Here is a 21,486-nt window from a genome sequence, read left to right on the forward strand (position 1 = left end):
CCACAAACAAACAACTGCCACCCAAAACCACCCAACTAAAACCCAAAACAACAACAACAAAACCAAAAACACCACCAAAGAAAGAAACCTCTATTGCCACAAATCCAGGGRAAAAAAAAGCCAAAACAGCAACAAACCCAACCATCTTCATGCTTTTATTTTCTAACTGTTCTTCATGGTTACTAAAGTATGTTTGAAAAAAAAAATTGTTCAAAACTTTGATGTTTAATTTATCTCCTTCCAGCTAAAATTCAAGTTAAAGCAACCGTTACTGTTGTATTATTCACATTACTGTAGCTTAAATGTTGTGGAAAGAATCTTCATTTGTGTTTGCATCCTTGATATGTTTTATCTGGTATTTTTCCATTCAATGAGATCAGAAACCTTTACCTCAACACACTATTCTTTCTTCTGCTCTCTCATTTTGCTTCCCATACAACCCAAAGATCAAGCAAAGAAGGGGTAGTGTGTTAAAAGGTTGCTGTGATATTTGGTGCTGACTTTTCTATATGCTCTGTATGGGTATAAAGAGCATTATTTAAATGTGAACTTTTCTGAGCCTGTCATAGTCGATTTTTCCATGGATTGGTGTGATGAAACTTAAACGAATTTTAATGGCAGATTTTCCAGCATAGCTTAGTTGAACGTCTTGATATTAAATTTTAATCATCTCAAATGAAGCTCTGTGTGGTGCAATGAAATTCAGCAGAAGTATGCTGTGTTAATAAGCTGCAAAATATTAATGCTGAGATGATTTTTTGTCTGTCTGGCAGGCAAAAACTCTTCCCTGAGCCATAACATAAAATAAGATTTTAGCTATAAACCTAAAGCTCATCTATTCTGTTAAAAATAGCTGAGGAAAAGAAGGATGTCTATGGGTTCAGTGTTTCTTGGATGACTAAAGGTGACAAAAAGAAGCTGTGTCTGGGGAGGTTTGGGCTTTCATATACCTGTGAAAAAGACAGATGATCCTAAAGTGTATTTGGTGGTGTATACCCAAAGGAAATTAGGAAATATTCAACTTATACTGCATTCCATCTAAAATACAAGGCACTGTYCTTTTCTTCAAGATCAGTAAAATGAACTCAAACTGAAATCTAGGAGGTTACTGAGGTTACTGAGATAAACAGTCTACTTTAACAAAAAAAAGGCTAAGTGAATTTGGCTGGTTTTGTCAAAAAATAATTAAATGTCAGAGAGGATGCTCTTGCTGCTCATAGATATGTCACTAGGACAAATAATGAAACCGGTACAAGTAAATTTATAGTAAAAAGCAATTTACAAAACCAATGAGGGATAAACTAGSCATGAAGGTTGGAAGGTTAGAAGTTATTCTCCCATCAGCTGGATAAGTGAAATTATGGCTTAGGCTTCCCATAATACTGCAAGAAAGGATGTRTTTCAAGCAGAATTTGATGAGTTTATGATGTGATATGACATAGGACGTGTGGATGTGCCAATGATTTGAGAAGGTCTGCTTACTCCATGCTCCCTAAATTTGAATTCAAATAGGTGCATAACTTTAGACAGTAAAATAAAAATAAGTCTTCCAACTCTTTAGCTGTCTCTTCAACAAACCAAGACAAAACCATAAGGATTAGATAATATCTTGCATTGTTTATTATTGAAGTGATTTCTAATAGCTCAGCCAAGATCGGGGCTCCCATGCGTAAATAAAAGGTGATTAAAGAACTTGCAGTAAACAATTTATYACTAATTAAAGTAAGTCAACTGTTAAATTAATTTATAAAATTGCCATTGTTTTTTCACTCTTAAGGRCTCTTGATAATTATTTTTCACAGATCGATTTTTGCATTTCAATAGTGAAAGAATTAACTACAAGTGTATATAATTATTTTCCTGTATTTTATCTTTCTTGATAAACACTGTGACTTTTGCTTACAAAGCTGTTTCAAATCTTGGATTCAAGGAGCTCTCAAACACTCGAATAGGGCTGAATACCTTCCCCAGGTAATGCTACATTTTAACGGATCGAGGACATTTCCTGCTGGAATAAATGTGATAAGTGACCAGGAAAWAACTCATAGGTTAGAGAGATGTCTTTTGCATGGTCTGATGATTTTTTAACGCTTYTTCAAAATTCATAACAGTTTTCCCTGCTCCATTCTTTTCAGGTAGATTGGGTAATGTGATATGAGCRCTGAATTAGTAATTTTTCAGTTCCTTGGTTTGTTGTGAATCTGATAATTGTGTCATTTGTTATCATCATGGATGAGTATTCCTGTCTGTCGGACCATCCCTGTGCACATTGGTATGCTGTCCACACCGCCCTGCAGAAATGCCGAGCTGTGAGCAGATAGGAGAAAGCCAGAGCATTTGCCACACCAACGTGTCATTATTTGACTACTTTGATGTTCTTGCACATGGTAGCTCATCCTTTGGCTTCAAAGGGATCCCACTAAACTGTAACTGCAGCAAGGGCTGGCAGGAATCTTACTATTTTTGTAGGAAACAATCACACCTTTTCCTATGGTGCTTCTAATCTTGTGATGTTTCAARTATTTAAACCATATTGCACAGTAATCTTTGCTGGCTCACCTRAATACTTAGGTCAAGGTTTTTCATGACTAGTGGCTTTTCTAGAGTCATGTCTTATMAGGCTCTGTGCTTCACTTTCTGACTATTTGAAAGTCTGCTTAAAATATGAAAGTGGTAAGTTTGTACAATATTAGTGCTTTTCCCGCTGTTTCTAGAAGTAGAGTGATGTTGAGTAAAGTACATTTTTAAAACCTTTTTTCTTGTGGATTTCTTAATTTTTTTAAAAATCTTTACTGATGTGAAAGCATATCTTTCAAATGCCTTTTGATACATTTTTGAAAACAGTCCTACATTAAAGKAATATAAAATCATTACTTGAGTCACATCTTATGTGGATACAATGTGCAGACACAATGCAACTTCTGCTTATGTTAATAAAATATATCTTAAAAGATCAAAACCAGGTTGATTAGAGCTAAAGAATGTAGTAATTTGGAACAATGTAAAGTCAAGCATCTTAAAGGGTTTGTTTTCTGTTCAAAATTTAGAGCTCTTAAAAAGCATTGCCAAGCTGTAACAAGCCTCTTATTCCACAAAAGCAAAATTATGTGGAAAGTGAATACTGCCCTCCAGCAGAATTAAATTCCTCATTCCCCAAATGTCTTGAAATTGTTCTCTGCTCTCTCTGGCTTGGGCTTCCCTTTCTTTTTCTTTAACTTAGCTGAGGCAACAGCAAAGATGTGTCTTTAGAGAACAAGAATGGAGCTTTTTAAAATAGGAAATACCCATCATCGATTTACCTTTTTGTAATGGCTTTCAGAACAGTTTATCAGAGAATGGGTGTTAGAGAGTCTTTACTCTTTCTGCCTCACCTATTCTCTTTGGGAAAGTAACCCTAAAATAGAAATGAAGGCTGAGGATGGTGGACTGTCATCAGCCACAGACTTTGGATGTGGATTACAGATAGCGGTGCCTATCAACAAGTAGCAAATTACTGCATTCTCATTGTGAAGTCCAGAAAATTTAAAGCTGTGTTACTAGACAGATACTGAAGCCTCTGGGTAGAGAGAACTGAAAAGATGCCTGGATAATATCAGGTGGATGATCTCTGCTTAGGAGATGCCAATAAACCTGYAGTTTATACATTTATATATTTATCCAAGGAGACAGAGAAAGAAACAAAGGAATTCTCCAGGGGTGTCATGAGCAACTCTTCACCACCGTGGTTACCATGCAGGATAACCACTGTAGTCTCCCTTTCTCAGCAGAAGAGAGGAAGATGCAACCATGGCCACACAGGCTTCCCACATCTCAACCAGCTCATGGAGAAATACCAACATCCTTGTTTCTTTCTTGTAGCTCATCAAACTGTGCTGTGGCTCATTGGGATATTGCAGGTTTGACTTGAGAGTGAGTAAGTGTGGGGTCAGACCCTGTGTCACACAGGAGGTCAGGAAGATGGTATTGATCTGAGCATTCCTGCATTATCTTCCCACCTCACTGTAGGTGATTCCTTCTGAGCTTCCTAGAAAGATTTTGAGGTAATCCATGCCTAAAATATAATCATCCCTTTTTAATTCAGGCCAAGACTTGTATAATTTTCAGGCTGGACAAGGGATGAGGTCTGCCTGCTCTAAAGTGCAGCAGCCACTGCTCTGTGCCTGTAGCCTGCAGAAAGCTGCTGCCAGGAGCTGGGAACAGGATATATTTCTCAGGAAAGCAGAAGCTGGTGATTTGCTGTAAGCACAAATCTCCCAAAAGRAGATTTCTTCTGGAGAGCATGGAAATTGGGAGGAGAGGATAAGGAAAAATGTGGGAAGTGAAGTGAGTGTGTATGAAGGATGACTGGATGGGGATTAGTTCCTCCTTTGATGATTTTGGAGGCTGAGCAGATGAAAATACTTAGTTTTCTGCATCCATGAAAGCTGTTGGGACAAGCAAAATTAAAAAGTGGAGTACAGAGTGGACAGGTCCCTTGGGAGAATACTATAATATTTTTGAGAGGGTCATATTTGKATTTAGATAATATTTCTAATGCAAACAGTAATTTGTACATTAAAGCTGTTTCACAGCCCGAGTGGCATCTGGACAATCGCCTCTCCGCATCCACTAGTTGCCACCACCACTGCAGTGCAGATGGCAGAATGTCTGCCTTGGGGCACAACTTATAACAGGGACTGAAGGTCTGCAGTTGCCAGAAATTGAATTACCAACAGCCAAAGGTCTGAAAAAGTGGAAAAATTAAATAGAGATAAATCACAGAGAGCTGATGGCTGCTGTCCAAGTTGTCTGAAAGAACCAAATAACAAAGCAGCCAAGCTGCTAACCCAAATATATAATTTACCATTAAATTAGCACTCTACCTACCTATTAGAAATGTGCTGTTCTAGAGCTTTGTACATGGCTGACCAAATGTACTTTGCCCCCCCAAAATAATAGCTGAGGAAATCTGTGTCACTTGTATGAGGTAAGCAGAGGAAACACAAGCACACCACGGCTGGGTGGTTGCCCCAAGTCTCCAAGCAGCCCCATTCCCCCTTTTTCCCAGGCAGAGCTGAGATGTTTTCCCAGGCAGAGCTGGCATGTTTTCCCAGGCAGAGCTGGCATGTTWTCCCAGGTGGACACTAGCCCCTCTGCACTGCCCTTTCCTGAATAATAGAGAGGGGGCAGGAAGGAGACTCACCACCCTACCCAGCAACAGACTGGGTTGTGCAATGCTTCTCATGGTATTGGAGGCCAAATTCGGCCTTTTACAGATTGTAGACATGAACCATAAACACTGGTTTATGGAGSCACTACGGTGGGTGAGAATCTGTTAAAAGCAGGCAGTGTGGGTTTTATATGTTACGACTTGCAACAATAAAATTTTGCATCACAGACTTTTGATCTCGCAGTGCTGCTGATCTGGAGCTCTGCAGCAATTTCAAAATGTATTAAACAGTACCTTCAGATCCAGACCTGCTGTTAAAGGCTGTCTGCTAGAATCGCATGCTCGAATGAATGAAAGTTATTATCTGATTTTTTTTCCAATATGTGTGTGTGGGGTTATCTTCCCTTAAAAATGATAGTTTGTCACTATGCAGAAATCCAAAACCTTTATGTTCTCASATCCTGCATCCTGCCAATTGCAGATCTCTGCTCCCCCTCTTCATAGTGTCAGGATCACAGTTATTACTGAATTAGAAATAGTAGTCTGTGGTGAGGCGAATTTCTAGCTTTTTCATTAAGTAAATGCCAATAATACATCAGAAAGTGTAGGGAGAATAATTTCATACATTATTAATTCCCTGCAGAGKATGCAAAATTTAAAAGAGGATTGTTTTTCTGTGTTTATTTCTGTTATGTTAGAGAATGGGGAAAATATCCATTTTAACTGTATTGAGTTATACTTGAGAATAAGCAGATTAATGAGAATCTGTTTTCTCCCTCTGTTAAAGGCTTTTCCCTGAAGGGTGTGCATCAAAAGAAAACAATGCTGAGACTTTTGCCTTTTGAAAGACAAATTATTCTGATGCTGGTTTCCTCCCCACTAAGGACAGAGAAGTTATATATAGAAATAGATTCATTCAATTCTTGTGCATTTAATTGTACTATACATGTCTTTTCACCAATTCAGCAATCTTGGCTGCCTTCGCTGCAGTACAACTGAGGCATTGATCCATAACTTGTGTCCCTTCTGCAGRTGAGAAATTCAGATCTGGAGAATTATCTCACCAACACTTTTTAAAATTAGTTTAGCTAATGAAGTATCTCCAGAAAGTCCAGAGATTGAATGGGAATGCAAAGACTTACCTGTACAGATAGTTTTATCTCTAAAGCTGGTGTAAAGGCTAAAGACTATCTAAAGACTATCATGCATAAAATGGATTTTTTAGAAGGGGAAAGGTTTAAGTATCCTCTTTTTGTTTACCTGGTACCTCCACCAAGGTGCACCTTTAGAAAAAAATAGTTTGCTTTATTTTTCTTAAAAAAAAAATGGTGATTACAGGCAGTTAAAAGTATCTGTTTTTTTCCTAAATGGTTCCCAAATGAGTATACATTTTCCAGCTGGACAGAGGCTTCCCAGAGTAATTTTTTCTAAGAAAAGGAAGAATTTTCAGGAAATGTCTAATGAAAACACTTATCAGTATGAACCAATACTGAACAATACATAGGATGCCTATCCCTAAAGGCAAGAATTATACAGATGTGCAAAATTCAATTTGCTTTGAGAAGAATGAAAATACTGGAAGCACTGAATATTGAGATGGAAGAGAAGAATTTTGTGGCTCCTTGATCAGTGGCTCTGTCTGACATTGCTGAAATTCCAGGTCAGCATTAGCAGTGAAGTGCTATGAAAGATAATTATTTTAAAGCCCCATCACTGACTAGGGACACCACATTAGAKTGATTGTGTTAAAAATTCTGGAGGACCAGCAAGGGAGGTGAGATGAGAAGAATAACAAAGCAACAAAACAGAATGGGGTGAGGGGAGAGATCTTAAGCTTCCTAAAGATGAATCCATCTCAAAGAATAAAAAACCAAAGCTTTTTTATATGAATACATTACTAAAAATAATAAGAAATACCTATTTGTATAGAAGTAAAAAGAGAAAGAAGGTGGGATCCAGTGTACAGGGCAGTCTGTGAAGCAGCAATCAAGAGACTGGTTCTATTCTTAGAATTTCATTCTTCTGCACTCTTTTTCCTGTCAGTTTGCTAGTCTGAAAGATCTCTGCAGCAGATTAGTAGCTGTGAGAGCTGTGTGATTTATAGAGCAGCAGCAAAGCTGCCAGTTCTCACCTGGGATGCATAGCTATACTGTCATTATTGTAAAAATTATAACGTCTAGCAGTTTGCTTAAGCTCAGACTCAGTTACATGCATGTGCATACAGAATTTCACCAAAACCAGCCACTGCAATTTTCTTTACTATCTTTGACTCTCAGGATGTGTTTGTCTGACAGAGTGTGCAATGGTRTCTCAGATTTTCTGTCGAGAGGGCACAGTTATTTCAGAGGCATTCACGACAAAGGAAGAATTCAAGACTTCTTATTTTTTCCAGCGTGAATTTTCTTTGTGTTACAGCTATCTACGAGCCTTTGGCAAGATTCTTCTGGAAGTTCTCACTCTTTTTTTTACAAATCTTGAGTATGGTGAATAACACTGAGTCATCCGCGCACATTCCTGGTTCTCTGATTTTTTCTTCTTTTCTCTGTTTCTTCATTACTCGTTGAAACTGAATGTTAGGATTCAAATCACCTAACTTTTGAGGTTCGTAATGCAGAGGTTTAAATCTGAGTCAGTGTCCCCAAGCTCCTTTTGCAGTCTGTGGAGAGGAATAAACAGTTGTAAGACATGATTCATCTCATCTTAAACTAGATTTGTGAAACAGGTCAGATGAATCATATCTTAGAAGCCCTCTACAGACCTAAGCTTGCTTAAGCATGAAAGAGAAGCAGTCTGGTGTAAGATCTGAAGAAAAGGAAAAAGTAAGCCTRTGTATCTTGATTCTTGGAGGAGTGGGAAAGGATGACAGCGTTGCCATCCGAGGTTATTTGTATTCCCCCACCATAACCCAGGCACAGGCTGGCATGAACCAGGAGAAGCAATTGCACCAGCAGATCCATGTGTGTGGGATGAAGAGGGGCAAGGATGTGAGGGGAGAGCAGGCACACCATTGGGTGAAACCAGGTGAGCTGTGATTAACCTGGCCCTGAATCTGSAGGGGTAGCCCTGGCATCTTGCAGCTCCTCCACCCCTGCTCCCTGCTCCTGTTTCCTCCCCTCTGCCTCTGCTGCCACAGGGGAGGAGTGACATGATTATCCATGCAAAGAGTATCTCCAAATAAAGAGAAAAAAAGGAAAAGAAAGTGAATTGAAGCTGGATCTGAGAGAGCCCCTCAAGCTTGCCTCATGAGCACTAGGACTGACATGAGAGGGAAAAGCAGAAAACCTCTGGGGAAAAGGAAGATACTCTTTGTCAAAGTATGTTTTATGGATAGTTCTCATGTCTAAAGCAAAAGATCTTGTATGCTGGACAACTCAAAGTTATTCTTGCCTGAAGCTTGGAAATATTAGTCCCTTCTTCTTTGTGTTATTTTCTTTGACTCTGMAAGATTTTTATGCTTAAAGTACCACAAAGCAGAGGTGTTATCAGCCTCTCTGTGTTACCCCAGAGGCTGTGTAGCAGAATATTTGATGAGGTGTTTTTGTGGTAGTACCAAAGCTTATTACAAACATGCCTCCTCACACCAGAGGTTTTTATTTTGGTGGTTTTGAAATGATAAGCAAATATTCTCAGAAAATATATGTTCTTTTCAGGAAATGTAGCCAATGTGAGATCTGTTTTGCCATCACATAATGATTCTCTAGTATTAAAGTTTGGCCAGGAATCAAAATTTGATATAATGTGTGAAATATTTACAGTGTACCAACAAACACCCTGCTGGAAGTGATCTATTTCAAATCTCCAAGTATATGCTTGATTCTGGCTTATGCAAAGACGCTCCTGCATGGCTGACTAGGACATGCTGGCTGCATTCTGAATTTTGACTGAAACATTTGGTACTTAAATCTAGAAGAGAAGGTAAAATTTACTAGACTGAAGGTTACAAGKCAGCTCACATCTCTTGACAATTACATCCATGGCAGAAGCCAGACCAGCAGCAACAATGACCAAGTGGCCAAGCTCAGTTCTGGGACACTGTGGGAACTGGGGTATCGTCAGCACTAAGCTATTTCAGTCCAAAAGTAGACTAATTGGATTTGGAGGTTCATTATTGTAGCAACTAAAACAAAAAGGTCAGTTCTACAAACATTATAGCTCCATGAGAGCCTGTAATTAAGCTATCCCTCTGCTTTAGCAAACCCTTTACTTTCTAAACAGCCTGTTTTTCCACTGAAGCTTGTKTTGATTCTCTCTCCAAAATGTATGACTGGGAACGTGAGGGGATCTTTCACACTGAAAGTTAAATAAATTAGGGAGGCTGTGGGAAGCAAGATTTAGGGGTGTACAGATATGAGTAAGGCATCTAATTTGAAACCGAATTGAATTTGGTAGGGTTTGGCTAGCTTGAAGAAAATGTTTTGAATAAATAAATAAATTTAATTTTCTTGTGAAAAGTAAGCCGTTCATATAGAAAAGAAATTCTGCAAGTTAAGACAGAAACAGCTCAAGATGAGTGCTGGTGCTTGTTGTAGTCACAATACTCATCTAATAAAATATTCTAGAGGAGAAGACTACCAGGAAAAGATCTCTGGTCCTTTTTTTGCCATCTCTTTTTCATATGCTTGTATGTGTCCTTGATCATCAAATTATACAAGTGATTTGTTATTTTAACCTTGAAGCTGTGTAACCCAAGATGCATTGGGAAAGTGCAAATCCAGAGCTGAGAAACTGGAAACAAAAGACAGCTCTGTATACTTTGCAAAGCTACACCAATTTAAACCAGTAGAGGACTCAGCACAAGTTCTAGGAAGAATCATGCTCCTAGCATGCTCTGAAGTACATTTTCATTTTGTCATCTCTAATAAGCTTTGCTGACTTTTCATTAACAGCTTGACTCTGTATTACATCCAAAAGCTCTTTACTTGAGTTTCAGGCCCCACAGAAAGTGTCAATAGMGAACACTCTGATGTGTACCTTGCATTTGTGCCATGAAATTTTATGTTTTAAATGAGATGTAAGCCACAGTACAGAGTTAAGCCATTCTAAGGAGTAAATGTCACCTGAGAAGAAAAAGAAATATATCTTCAATTCACAAAATACAGCAATGAAATTTAATATAAAAATCTGTTCACCAGGGAGCAAGAGGAAAATACATCTAAAAGTACATAGAATCACAGAATAGTTTGGGTTTTAAAGGACYCTTAAAGATCATCTAGTCCAATCTCCTTGCAATGAGGGTAATAATAATAATAAAGAAGTTATTCTAAATGATCTTCTCTGTCTGTAAATGATGAATGTTCAGAAATTCTCTGTGAGCTCTTCTGTCCCTGTGAAGCAGAGGGGTTTTACCTAGGTCTGTCCTTTTGGTTTTGATCCTTCTGGAGGGAAGAAAACATGCTTRGCTGTAAACAGGATGAATGCTACCTTCCTCAATCCTCAGAAACAGATATGAGAAGCAATTTCACTGCAACCTTTCTTTATTTTTCTTCTGAATATTAATCTCAGACTGAAATTAATGTGGCCATGGTTCTTTCTCACCATTTCTTCACAGAGCTCTAAATGTCCTATGAATTGCCAAAGTCATATTTCCTTTCAACTTATGTGAAGGYACACCCGTAGGAACTAGAAATGGTGACAGAAGGGGTTCCAAAAACTGTTCTTCATAGGGGTGGAAATGAAGCCTCCCCACAGCAACAGGGGAGGATATCAGAGGACTTTGTCTCTCTGCAGTCAGAATCCTGGGTGATAAGCACYTGAATGCATGAGGAGGAAGCATGTGAGGGAATTTTATATTCTATTATTTTATCTATTATTGGATTAGCTATTAAAAAAAAAAAAAAAAAACAAAAAAACTAAGCCGTCCCAATGAACAATCTGGAGGAAATCTTACCCACGGGAAGCTGAGATAACCTTTCTCCCCCTGAGAGCTGTCTGTGGATCCCACTGCTCTTGTCCTGCTGCTGTCACCTCCCAAGTTTACTCTTCTGACAAGTTGATGGCAGCTTATTTCTTTTCAAGCTGAACAGAAAATGTCAGATAATATGCAGCAAAGCACTGCTTGTATGTTTGGAAAACCCAGAGCATGCCATGTCTGTGTGAACTTTGCTACTGTGGTGTTTCTTGAATATAACAAGCTAAAGGAGGCCACACACTTCTCTTGTGGAAGCTAAAGGTAGCTAAGGTAGACTGTTCAGTTTCAGAAAGCCAATTGCTCTTTTTATTTTTCTCTTCTTCCTTTGAGAAAGAAAATGAGCTGAAGAGGTTTTCCCCATTCTCTTCGTACAATAGGGTAAAGCTATAGTGTTAAGAAATGGCACCACAAAGTGCCTTTTTTTAATGGCAGGTCTTTGACCAGAAAAAGTTCAAACTTGCAAGAAGAAAAAGAAAAAAAAAGAAAAAAAAAGAAAAAAAAAAGAAAAAAAAAAGAAAAGAAAAAAAATCATTAATTTCTAGTATTTGCCTAATGTGATTTCCCTTTATGTTGTAAACACTGGTGCAGAGCTCGTTTCACTGAACTGGCTGTTAACAAAGGCTAAGATTAGGCACAGGAAGTTCATCTCCTTACGCTGCCTTTAAAGTTAGAGGTGCTAGAATGGATGACTCAGAGAAGAAGCAGCTGAATTTAGGTGCTCTTGCTTGTCTGCTCAAAGGCTGTAGGCAAACTAGGCTGCCTTAAATTGTGAGTGCATCTTTTAATATTAAAAAATACACAAATGATGCATCCTTAAATGTGCTATTTTGATAGTGAGTGCCTCTGMAGTCATGCACTTTGCCAGATGGATGTCTTCCATTTATCTTCTTCAGCAGYATATCACAGGTGTCAGCTTGAACAATAAATCTTTGCTAGAGCCACCCATTCTTTATTACTTCTGTTAACAGTCTATGAAAGATCAGTGACCTGAAAAAGTGCCACAAAATTATTCAGGGTATTAAAGGACAGAAAATAATACTGGGGAAAACTTATAAAATACCCAGCAGGCCACAACCATAGTCCAAGGTCATGTTTATAMCAGTTTGAAGGATTAGGAGCCAAAATCCTGCAAATTATCACCATAATCACAACTGGAATTAAGAGTTGGAAGGGAATTAAGTGTCATGAGTACGATTGCACATACTGGGATTTTCTGTGTGTTAATCAATTTAATATTTTATCCCTGTGAATCTTGGCTGCAAATGCAGAATRGAGGAGATTATTGGGCGCTTGTGGTGTAGAGGCCAGAGCAGTCAAGTGCATGATGGCAGGAGCACRGCACAAACAGGGGACACAGTGCTCGCTGCATTGATGGTGGCTGTTTCTCATTGTGCTCCATGTGCAGTTGGTTGGTACACACCTTATTTACCTGGAGGATTTGGTTTGGTTTTGTKTWCYGAGAAGTCCTTTTAAAGWAAGCATTTTCTGRTCCTGAATAGSACATGGTGTTCTGTCATCATGCAYGTCTGAGCAGAACGTGCATTACAGCCCTTGTGAGAGCCCCAGACAATGCAGGGAAATTCTGTTAACACGAGTTATGTTTTGTGTGCTGCTGCACTTGCCCAGCTGGCAGAATGATAAACCACAAGTTCGTGTTAGCAGCGTAGAGCTGCTTTTGCATTTTCCACTCGCAGCAAGGACAGTGTGATGAAAAAAGACACGAAGACCCCAGTCAGTACTGCTTTATGTCTTCTCCCAACTCACGCTCTTTCCTTCCTGAGGTTTGCTCTATTGCATTTTCAGCTGCTGCTGGTAGGCTTTTGACTTGTCACTGGTCCTTTCTGACAAACATCTCCACTGAACTGTCCAGATTCTCAGAATCGTGTTCAGTTGTTTATGAACAGGACAGCATTTCTTCTTGCTGCTGTGCAGATGCCAAAGTATAACCCCCGCCATGGAGATATGGAAACCTGAACGTAATGTACCTGTGGGGTGCTTTTTTGAGCATGAACACCTAACCACTGAACACCATTTTTTTAATTATTTTGTCTGGAAAGCATTCCTTGTTCCTTGATGAGGAAGGTACTCTTCCTTCTGGTGTCTCCAGACACTGGTTAGATAGGTGGCAAGTAGAAACAGGCAAAGCAATCCTTTCTGTAGTCTCAGCTCTGCCATCCTGGGCAGACTTGCAGCTTTCCTCAGAATGSATCCCCTGTGAGCATTTGTAATGCAAAGACATTGAAAGCATGATGGAAAACTACTGTGGCATAAGTACTAAAAGCAAATTGACATATGATTGCTGTTTTAGCAGAGCTGTAGCTGTCCATAATAATTTCAACATGACAAGTTAGATCTGAATGCATAAAAATTGGTAGTTGGCAGGTGGCCTTATCTTAATATGATGTAAACTAAGACTAAGTAGTGTAGGCTTTGAGGGAATGAAAACACGTTCCTGTGTTCAGAGGATCAGTAAACATCTCAGAAGTTACAGTGTCAGATCTTTCACTGYGATATCTGTCCATTCTTTTTCCTTCTGAATTATCCTTCCATAGAAGACTGAAATTCCCATTTCATGCATTTTATTCCCTGTGGTACAGACACAGAGGGAAAGTGCAGTCACATTTCCAGCTGTGCTGGTGTGGGAAGCAAAGGAGGGGAAGCAAAGGAGGGGAAGCAAAGGAGGGGAAGTCTGGATGTGAAGAAAGGTGTGCAAATGGTGGGAAGAAGCATATGGACGGAAATGGGGAAGCTGGGCCCGAATGGGATGGTCAGGGGAGTGTGAGCATTCAGTGGCTGTGTCCTGCTCTCCTAACCCTGAGCCTCYTCCTGGCTTTTGTAAGGCTCAGGGTGTCAGAAAGCTCTCCAGGAGCTACCATATGCCAGTTATTCAGGCCTTCTAATTTTAGTTGACCAAGCAATCTGGAGGTGTAAAACAGGAACAGGCACCGCAAAGCACATTTGCTGAGCAGTGCCACATGTGGTCAGCCCTTGTGGCTTTGTAGGGTCTGTATGGGATTCATGAGGTGCAGCCAGAAAAGCACATGCTGAATTCCCTGTGGCTGAAAAGGTGCTGCACCAGGCAGGCACATGTTTGAAAGAAAGCAATTAGGGAAAGCAGCAATTGCAGCACCATCATATATATATATATATATATATATATATATCTGTTCGTGTGTGGTTAAGGCATAAGTAACTCTGGCTGTCTTTTAGGAAATTGTGCTCCTTCTGTATTCATTAGCTAATAACTTTCTGACAACTGAGTCATCAAATTGCAATAAAAGAATAGAAAAATATTTTTAAGAGTGAAAATTTCAGCCTGACAATTATGGATGAACTTGCTTTCATTGGAAAGATTATTGAGRTAAGAACATGGGACACATCCAGTAGAAGAAAGAAATATGGGCATGTTTGTCACTATAGAAGTACCTGAAAGCAAGTAGTAAAGGAGAAGGAGAAATAAAATGGGGCAGAGTTAGAAATTGAAATATTTCAGTAACATTAGCTGCAAATATTCTGTGTGTRGCTTATTCTGTATGCAGATTCTACTTCCCATTTTTGTGCTTAATAGCATACAGAAAATGAAAAGAACCAAGTAGCTTTGAAAACTTGTTAGATGAATATGCTCTAAAGCARAAAGGCCACTATTATGGTAAAAGGTAAGAATTTTGCCATGTTTCAATTTTCTTGCTGTTAATGCACATCTTTTTAATAMTTCCTGTCCTATATGGAAAAACAGGGCCACTCTTGTTTCCATGAAGTTCCATAAAGTTACACTGCTTGTTCACAATCAAGTTTGGTCATTTTCTCACATCATTAAACACTGTTTTTTATTAACTAAGCCTTCTAAAAATTGTCATGCTTGGTATATTTGTGCATGGTTCAAAATATTTTAGAAATGTATTGTTCTTTGCTTCTAACTATGTAATTCTTAAATAAGAGGAATTTTAAAAAAGTCACTGTGGGATGAAGAAGGAATTCAGTTTCTGTTCGAGGCCCTGCCTCTGAGTCAGCACACGATTTGCAGGCACATTTTGGCAGTTTCTCGAGGGGAATGGCACCTAGGTCAGCGCGGTGCTGCGCCAGTGCATCCCCTCCCTGGCAAAGAGCCGCCACGCACAAATGAGCACCAACAAGGACTCTGCCATTAGAGTTTCTGCCCTGTGAGCAGAAAGAAAGGTGTGGGTTTTGATTTGTTTGTTTGTTTTCCTTTCCAAAGCATGTTCTGATCTTTTGACGGCAAGTGCTGTACAAATACCGAATATGATGACACGATTCCTGAGTAAGCACGTAAATAAGTTTGGTAATGATAGCCTTGGCCCATTGTGCCATTAGTCTGGGCACTGTGCAGTCATAATGAAGGACAGCATTTGTTGTGCAGAACTGCAAAATTAAGGGAGGGGAGATCAGACAGCTGCAGCAAAAAGTTAATTCTCAGGAARGATGAGACTGCATTGGTCAGGCTAAAAAACACATTCTTGGTATGCAGGTTATCTAAACACCACTCTCGTTGGCAATGCATGGTCAGGTAAGGGAAGAGATTAAAATYAACTTAGTGAATGTCCTCAGGGGTCTGCTTTTCTTGCATATGTAGTGGCAATAGAGTCAATAATATTGTCAGAGTCCAAACAGGTGATGAAGAAGTGGTTGGAGCCTRCATTGTGCCACAAAATACCACAGATAATGAAGGGTAATGCCTCCTGTACAAAGATGAATGTTTTTGTATTGAAAGCAGCTCCTCTCTTGGCAGTGTGACTGTCTCCTAAGAAGCTGATCATGCTTTCCCTAATCTCTTTTCTTGATGAGCTGCCTGAAGGAGTAGCAGCAGAGTCAGCATAAAGCTTCACCTAGGTCTTCGCTCCACTCATTGTTTCACTAATTATTAATAAGTTATTATAACCAAGTTTTGGATATCTGAGCAATTACAGAGTCATTTACAGGGTTTTATACAGCGGCCAGGCCACAGGAGGAATGAACTGAGCAACCCTCTTCATTGACAGGAGTTAATAAGTTTTACTTTTCCTTACCATCTCCAGGTGCAGGGCTTCAGTGAAATTAAACAAAATTGCTGACCTCCTAAAGGTCTGCAGAGCGCTCAAGAAATTGTCCATTTCTATTCATGGGGCAGTGTTATTGAAATGGTATGGCTTTAGAGCCACTTTGAAAAAATGTATTTACAYTATCTTATAACTGGAATCTAAGCATTCTTGTTTGTATGGTTTTTAATGGAAAACACCACTGAATAATTTATGTGCATTCACTAAGACAATTTCAGAGGACTAATAATGCATAGGTTCAAAATATATAAGGATTATTTATGCCTCATACTGAGGGAACTAAAGAAACTATTCTCCTGGAAAGGAGYTGAATAACCATTGTGAAATTGAATAACCATTGTGAATGTCTTTTTTTTATTTATCTTGCTGTTGTGCCTGCAGGCCTTCTTAATCTCTTATTATACTGACGTGTTATAAAGAGGCATTATAGCTCAGAGTCTTGGTAGGGACAGCATGAAACAGTTTGCTGAATATCCCTGATGGACCAGGGAAGAGAGGAAGAGGAAAGGTCTCATTACAGCCTGCACCAGAGCCTGTTTATCCAATAGCTCAATCCTTCTATCAGAAAGGCATTCTTTAGCATTTTTGAAGAACTGTGTGTCTTTAATTTCCTCTTCTTTCAGAGGCTGATTCTTTCATACCAAGAGGCAGGGGAAYCCATGTGCAAGGAAGGGGGTGGTGGCTGTTCCTTCCTGYGGAGCACAGGGCAGCATCCCTGGGTCCAAAAGGAGGGAAGACAGCAGRGAGAGGGGAAAACCCAGTGAGCCTCTGAAACCCCAGCCCTTTGATGTGGTGGCCAAAACCATCCTKGAGACTGAGCATCTGTGCAGAGCTTGCCAGAGCTTGGGAAATCTGCAAGCTTGTGGAAACCAAACAGGACATGAGAGAGAAAGACCTCACCCTGCAAGGACACAGTGTGCAATGGGAGATGCTTTGTGCAGCCTTTGCCTTTCTTTTTGATGTATCTAGTCACTGAGGGTCCTCAGCGTTGTTTGACTTTCTCAATTTGAAACACTTYTTGCTCTCATTTGGAAAATTTCATTTTATGGAAGAGGTTCAAGCAATTCTACCTCAGGGCCCTAGTGTCTTGGTGGGGTGGAATTGACAACTCTTAGCTGACTGGGGTTCTCACAGTGGCAAATAAAGAGCAAGAAGAGCGACTAATATCTGTGGTAGAGGCTCATATTTTCTTCCTTAAAACATAGCTAATGCTGAAACAAACCAAAAGGCTGACATGCAATACATACTTTTTTAAAGGCTAAAACAGTTGGACAAGGTCATAATTTTCTGTCTTTTTCACCTTTGCAGAGCTTCTAAAGAATTTGGATTGTTTGTGCAGGGACAGCTACTGCTGTTGGCAGGGGGCACTGCTTATTTTCACTTCATAACTCTGGYCATGGCTTCATGCAAGGCAAGGCAACAAATGAGGCAAATCTGCGAGAGCCGGGGGTTGAAAACTGGACAACTGCAGCAGGATGAGAATTTTCAGAACTGATGGGTTTAAAGTTACTGAGGGATTTAGGTATTTTTTTTAAATTTAGCTAATTGATTTTATAGTGTTCTAGTGAAGGTCAATGGCTGATTAATGCTTTGGACATAAGGATGCTTGTTTGATACGTGTTTTCTTGGAAAGAAAGACGTCCTGGTATCAGATATGTTTTGAGATGCTGACACCCTGGCCCTTGAACACTCATCTCACTGGAGCAGTCAGATTGCCAACCCCCCACCCCTGCATCCCTGCCCCTTGACTGACACCRGCAGCGTAGGCAGGATGCTGCTCACAGTATCCATGTGAGCAATGTTCCTCTCAAATCACGCTGCCATTGTTGAAGCCAAGGGTCAGCACGACTCTGACCCACATTTAAATGGCATTTTCCTGGGTGGTTGTTKCTCCCAGGTCACCTGGACACCGAGTGTCCCTGGATGCCCACAGAAGCCACAGCATTGCCTGTGTTTGCTGTCAGTGCCCAGTGGAGCTGCCCTATGGATGGGCAGCTGCTCATCTCTCCTACTGGCAAGAAAACTTTGCTTTACAAACTATTCCAACCACAGATAATCAGCAGATAATCTGGGAAAAAAAGAAAAAAACAAAACAAGGGCAGCATATTGGCATCAGAAACACGAGGAAACCTTGCAGTGTCCTCTCCCCATTTGCTTTCCAGGTGCCATACCCTGACCATCTCAGTGCGCAGAGCTGTACCCCTTTTTCTAAATGGCAGCAGGATTAACTTGGTGCACATTTGCTCTCTTTGATGCCCTTCTTCACCTCCTGGCAGCAACATACTCATTGCAACRCTCCTGGCAGTCCCCGTATTCGCTCTGTGAAGAATCAACAGTTTAAAAACAGAAATGAGGGAAGGAGGAGAAAGGAAGAACCTTCTCAGACCAGCTTCACCYATGCTTTTGAAAAACCTGGTTTATTTTTAAAACCTTTACTTTGCTGGTGACATGATCACAGGAGTCCTTGTTGATGTTTATATGTTTTTCCATCATTGTAACTGACTTAACTCTGTTTTCATCTCTTCTTCTCTCCCAGTGGAGTTTTTATACTGTGATTTGGCTTCCATGAAGTCTATACGGCAATTTGTGCAGCAGTTTAGAGCAAAGAAATGTCCACTCCATGTCCTGGTGAATAATGGTGAGTTCTGTTTTTTTCTTCTCATATCTGCAGGGGAAGATGTGACAAATGGAGCTCTTGTCTGTCACTTCACATTTCAGATAGATTTTCTGAACCATGCAGCAGGTTACCATGGGGCTGCTTTAACTGGGATGTCTTTCTAGAGTTAAATGGCATTTTTTGGAGAGATTGTCAGGTGAGCAGTCTGAACACTTCAATGCCACACCTGCTCATCATGTTATTGCAAGTCTGGTCTCTATGCTGTGTTTTTTTAGCTCTCCACCACTAAAAATAATGCAACTATACAAGAATCTGAGCATCCCTAACAAAAATAAAAAAGGAAAGAGAAGCTGTATTTTATACCAGTAGAAAATGTCTTTTCACCTTTGTTTACTTTCTCTCCCCTTATATTTTTCMCTGGATAAACACTTGTTTACTGTGGTTGACTGATGAGCTTGGCTGGGGGTTTAATCCACCTGAAATATAACCTAGTAAATTATCCATCAGCCTCAGAGAAGTCGCTGCATATATCAAGGTGTTGCTGGAAAGCTTTTCATAAAATTGCATCCTCAGTGGTCAGAGCACAAATTAAAAGGRCAATATTTATTTTGCATTMATACAATTATCAAATGAACATCATTATTATTAGGGATTTTATCTTTTGTTATTCACATACTTGCTGTCTAATTTTGCATAATAGTCACAGTATTTTTGAAAACCAGCCTGTACAATAATTTTCCTCCAGAAACCATGCATGCTCTGCATGCACTGTCCTAGAGGAGAATTTTCACCCATCGATTTAACAAGGGGAAAAAAACAACAGCAACAATTTAGGCTTCTTGGAGAAGTTTTCTGCTGTTATATGCTGCTGTTCTTGTTTTACCAACTATTTGCATRTGTTTTTATTAAAACATCCTGGAGAACATTTTTTATTTTCCTGTGCACACTTCAATCCTAGTGAGAGCAAACATGCTATAAATAAATGTGTTTTTTATATTTATTGATGTCTCAAATAGCTCTCAGTAGCACAAGCAAATACTGCAATAAAAACAAAGTGTTTTTTATTTACTGATTGATATGAAATGTTTGTTAATGTTCAGTTAAGTGTTTGTTTTTCTTTGATTAGTCAAAAAAGCCTACCATTATTATTTTAATTGTGCARTAATTAGCGGTCGTGGGTACTTAAGCCTAGTTACAAAGTCTTTCCAGATTTACATTTAAATATGCAGAGTAAAAGCTGTTGCACAGATGAAAACAATACTATTTGAAAAACACAGCATACAGTTCTATGCACCCATCAGGCAACCCTTGCTCTCCACTAATTTTTAGCACAAGCAAAGCCAGCATTGTCAGCAGGGGCTTGGAGGCCAGTTTGGGGGAAAAAATGATGAGGCTGAAGCAACTGGGAAGCCCTCAGGAACAAGGGATTTTTCTGCCCCAGCTGCTGTTGAATGGAAATAGATGAAAATTAAATCTATCTTCTTATGCAAGAAACAGAGTTGTATGAAAATAGGTCTCCTAATGTTCCTAATATGTTATGAGACCAAAGGGTGTAAGCCCAATACTTCTTTTAAGAAAGGAGCTTGAGACTAAAATTTGCCTGATTCAGTCTATACATTTGTGACTTGCAAGAAGTCATTTGATTCCACTTACCCTTTTTTACTAAGTACGGTTGGCAAGAGAAATCTGTTATTTGAGAAAATCCTTTTAGAAGCTACAATGAAATGAATGGTCCAAATCTGCTTTTTGCTTTAACACTCATGTCCAAAGCATAGCAAACGACTTCCATAGAACAGAAGCCTGGCAATGACTCCACTTTTGAATGCTTTTTCCTGCATATTCTTTTTTGTTTTTTATGGTCCTTTTTATAAATAATGTATYGTAAATACATTGCTTTTGTAAATAATCTTTGACATTGATTTTTGCTACTAGTTTAATATTGACAGCCCATTATTTTCTTGCTACACAAGAAGAAAGTGAACATACTGGTGGAGGAGAAATGGCCTGATGCAAAACCACCAGTGTTGAGCAGAATCAAGGCACATGCTGACATTTGGGCTTTCTGGTTAATTTTCCTTTTCCTTTTCCTTTTCCTTTTCCTTTTCCTTTTCCTTTTCCTTTTCCTTTTCCTTTTCCTTTTCCTTTTCCTTTTCCTTTTCCTTTTCCTTTTCCTTTTCCTTTTCTYCTTCTTCCTTTTCTCTTTTGTTGCTGCAACACAATGCACTAAGGAGGATGATTCAGTCCATCATGGACTGCAGATCGGGAAGCATTATTCACTCAAAAGCTGATCACAGTTGCCAGTTCCACTGCCTTTCCCATAAGATTTCCTGGACACACGCTTGTATGCCTAGAAGAGGACAATGCTTGCAATATTGAAATGTTGGATGGGAATGAGTTGTTTGGCATGTTGTCAGTGAGAGTGTATTTGGCCAGAAAACTCTGCTGCCAGGTGAAGGCATTTTTCATGACTTTTTGATGTTTTGCAGGACTTCTCGTAATGACACTGATTTTCTTATGAGTCAGAATATGCCTTTAGTTGGTTTCTTAGGGTCACCTGATACTTTTTTATTTCTTACAGGTCTCAAAACTCTAGAATGCTTAATATGAGAAGTTATTTTTATTTTTTAGCACGTGGATAAGAGCTGTGTGCCAGACAGCTACACAGTGCATTTGCAGGCAATCACATCCTTTTAAGAGTCTGACCCAAAATCCATTGGAGTAATGGAGATTCTCCACTATRTTTTGAAAATCAGACTTT

The 21,486-nt window shown here is 39.4% G+C and overlaps 1 protein-coding gene across 4 annotated transcripts in view; it reads left to right on the forward strand.

Annotated features, from left to right (window-relative positions):
* Nucleotides 1-21,486, forward strand: part of DHRSX (dehydrogenase/reductase X-linked) — a 200,881-nt gene that overhangs the window by 123,315 nt on the left and 56,080 nt on the right. For all 4 annotated transcript variants that reach the window (XM_057373583.1, XM_057373581.1, XM_057373585.1 and 1 more), the window contains one exon: nt 18,648-18,749. In XM_057373583.1, coding sequence (XP_057229566.1) covers nt 18,648-18,749 — 102 coding nt within the window. The remainder of the gene's footprint in view (nt 1-18,647; nt 18,750-21,486) is intronic.

Source organism: Malurus melanocephalus, unplaced genomic scaffold (assembly GCF_030028575.1).
Source record: "Malurus melanocephalus ecotype Western Australia unplaced genomic scaffold, MMel_1.1 scaffold_202, whole genome shotgun sequence".
In the NCBI taxonomy this organism is placed as follows: Eukaryota; Metazoa; Chordata; class Aves; order Passeriformes; family Maluridae; genus Malurus; species Malurus melanocephalus.